The sequence below is a fragment of the Aegilops tauschii genome, chromosome 7, assembly GCF_002575655.3.
Source record: "Aegilops tauschii subsp. strangulata cultivar AL8/78 chromosome 7, Aet v6.0, whole genome shotgun sequence".
Taxonomy (NCBI): Eukaryota; Viridiplantae; Streptophyta; class Magnoliopsida; order Poales; family Poaceae; genus Aegilops; species Aegilops tauschii.
Genome location: NC_053041.3, coordinates 620,540,752 through 620,542,508, shown reverse-complemented (window position 1 = coordinate 620,542,508; position 1,757 = coordinate 620,540,752). Strand labels below are relative to the sequence as shown.

At 44.3% G+C, this 1,757-nt stretch overlaps 1 protein-coding gene across 1 annotated transcript; it reads right to left on the bottom strand.

Annotated features, from left to right (window-relative positions):
* Positions 1–306: 306 nt before the first annotated feature.
* LOC109736889 (uncharacterized) lies at positions 307–1,485 on the bottom strand. The gene is made up of 3 exons (XM_020296105.1): positions 1,402–1,485; positions 1,160–1,297; positions 307–603 (listed from the first exon to the last, which is right to left on the bottom strand). The coding sequence occupies exons 1-3, from the start codon at positions 1,483–1,485 to the stop codon at positions 307–309; spliced, it is 519 nt and encodes a 172-aa protein (XP_020151694.1).
* Positions 1,486–1,757: the final 272 nt, after the last annotated feature.

The window sequence follows — 1,757 nt, the reverse complement described above, 5'->3', positions numbered from 1 at the left end:
AAGCTCTAGCAAACGAAACTACACGATCTTTTATGCTATGCTTAGGATTGGGTCTTGTCCATCACATCATTCTCCTAATGATGTGATCCCGTTATCAATGACATCCAATGTCCATAGTCAGGAAACCGTGACTATCTGTTGATCAACGAGCTAGTCAACTAGAGGCTTACTAGGGACACCTTGTGGTCTATGTATTCACACATGTATTACGATTTCCGGGTAACACAATTATAGCATGAACAATAGACAATTATCATGAACAAAGAAATATAATAATAACCATTTATTATTGCCTCTAGGGCATATTTACAACATGTCATACTTCTCCTGGAGCTTGCTCTTGTCAGGCTTACTTTTCATCTGGGCCCTCCTCTCATTCTCATCCAAAAGGGCTTGGACATCTTCAACCAACCTCTCATAACTGGCTTGCAGCTTGATCTTCTCTTGTGTCAGTTTGTGAACAACAAATGAGTTCATCAGATTGTCCTCAGTCCTGTTTCTCTTGGACTCTTCATACATATCCCACAACTTGGACAGTGCATTCTCCATTGTAGCTGGCCAAGATGGATCAATCCATTCAACTAGTCCATAGTTTTTACCATCCTGTTAAATTACAGTGTTAAACAGCAAGATATGAGCTCACTTATCCACACTTTCATATGCTCACATATAAACAAATGAACATGCCACAACAATATGCACATATGCTCACATATAAGCAAATGACAATGCTTTACTAATAACAAGTAGGCACTCCAACCAGTACAACAAATTAGGCAAGCTAAATAATGAGTGCTTACTAACTAAAATCAACTAGGCCAGCAATACTTAATAACAAATTTTAATGAGTGCTTCCAACCCCATGCACATGCTAACATATAAACAAACCGCACTTGTCCACACTGTCACATGCTGACATATAAACAAATGACCTCACTAATCTACACTGTCATATGCTCACATATAAACAAATGAACATGCCAGAACACTATGCACATATGCTCACATATAAACAATGACTTCACTGAGCCAGTAAGCATTGAGCACATATTTAAACAACCTAACCAACAAGCCAGATCTGCTAACTACCAAAATCAGTACGAAACAATGACCAAATAATTAGTCCACAACAGCTAATTAGCGCAAATTTGACACATACCTTCACAGCACAGGCAAGGAACCTCCTGCCAGTATGGATGCCCTCGAAAGCAACAAGTCTCTCTGCTCGCTTCCCGTGTTCATGGCACAAAACAAATTCAGTGCCCTCGAATTCGGAGTCATCCGTGGTAGCAGGGATCTGCACGTGCAAAGGAAAGCAAGAGATTTGGGAAGGAAACTTCAGATCAAGCTCAACAGGAAAATCCCCAAATCCAAACCCTAACCCTAGTTCTACCAACTAACCTTCACGATGCCATCGTCTGAACCTGAGGTGGCGTACTGGTAATAATTCTCACTGCTGTCATCATCCTCACTCCAGGACACCATGGCGACGCGGCGGCGGCGGCGGTCGGAGATGTGGACGGGTCGGCGGCGGCGAGCGAGTGGGAGCAGAGAGCGCGAGCGAATGAAGGTTGGGGTGGGTTGGCCTGTAACGAATCGAGGGAGGGACCGGTCAAAAGGGTTCCGGCTCGAGCCGGCCCGCGCACGGGGTCTGACGGCGTTTGACGGCGTCTAACGAGTCAAACGGATGAACAGTTATGCCACGTCGACAAAAGCGGGTCCCACCTGTCATAATCCCACTTAAAACGAGCGAACCG

What these genes read in the sequence shown, in the direction of transcription:
- LOC109736889 (XM_020296105.1), bottom strand. Translation starts at nt 1,485, where the DNA reads ATGGTGTCCTGGAGTGAGGATGATGACAGCAGTGAGAATTATTACCAG. An exon ending in CAGACGATGGCATCGTGAAG is followed by an intron (nt 1,298 to 1,401) that starts GTTAGTTGGTAG and finishes TTGCACGTGCAG; the next exon opens with ATCCCTGCTACCACGGATGA. An exon ending in TCCTTGCCTGTGCTGTGAAG is followed by an intron (nt 604 to 1,159) that starts GTATGTGTCAAA and finishes GTAATTTAACAG; the next exon opens with GATGGTAAAAACTATGGACT.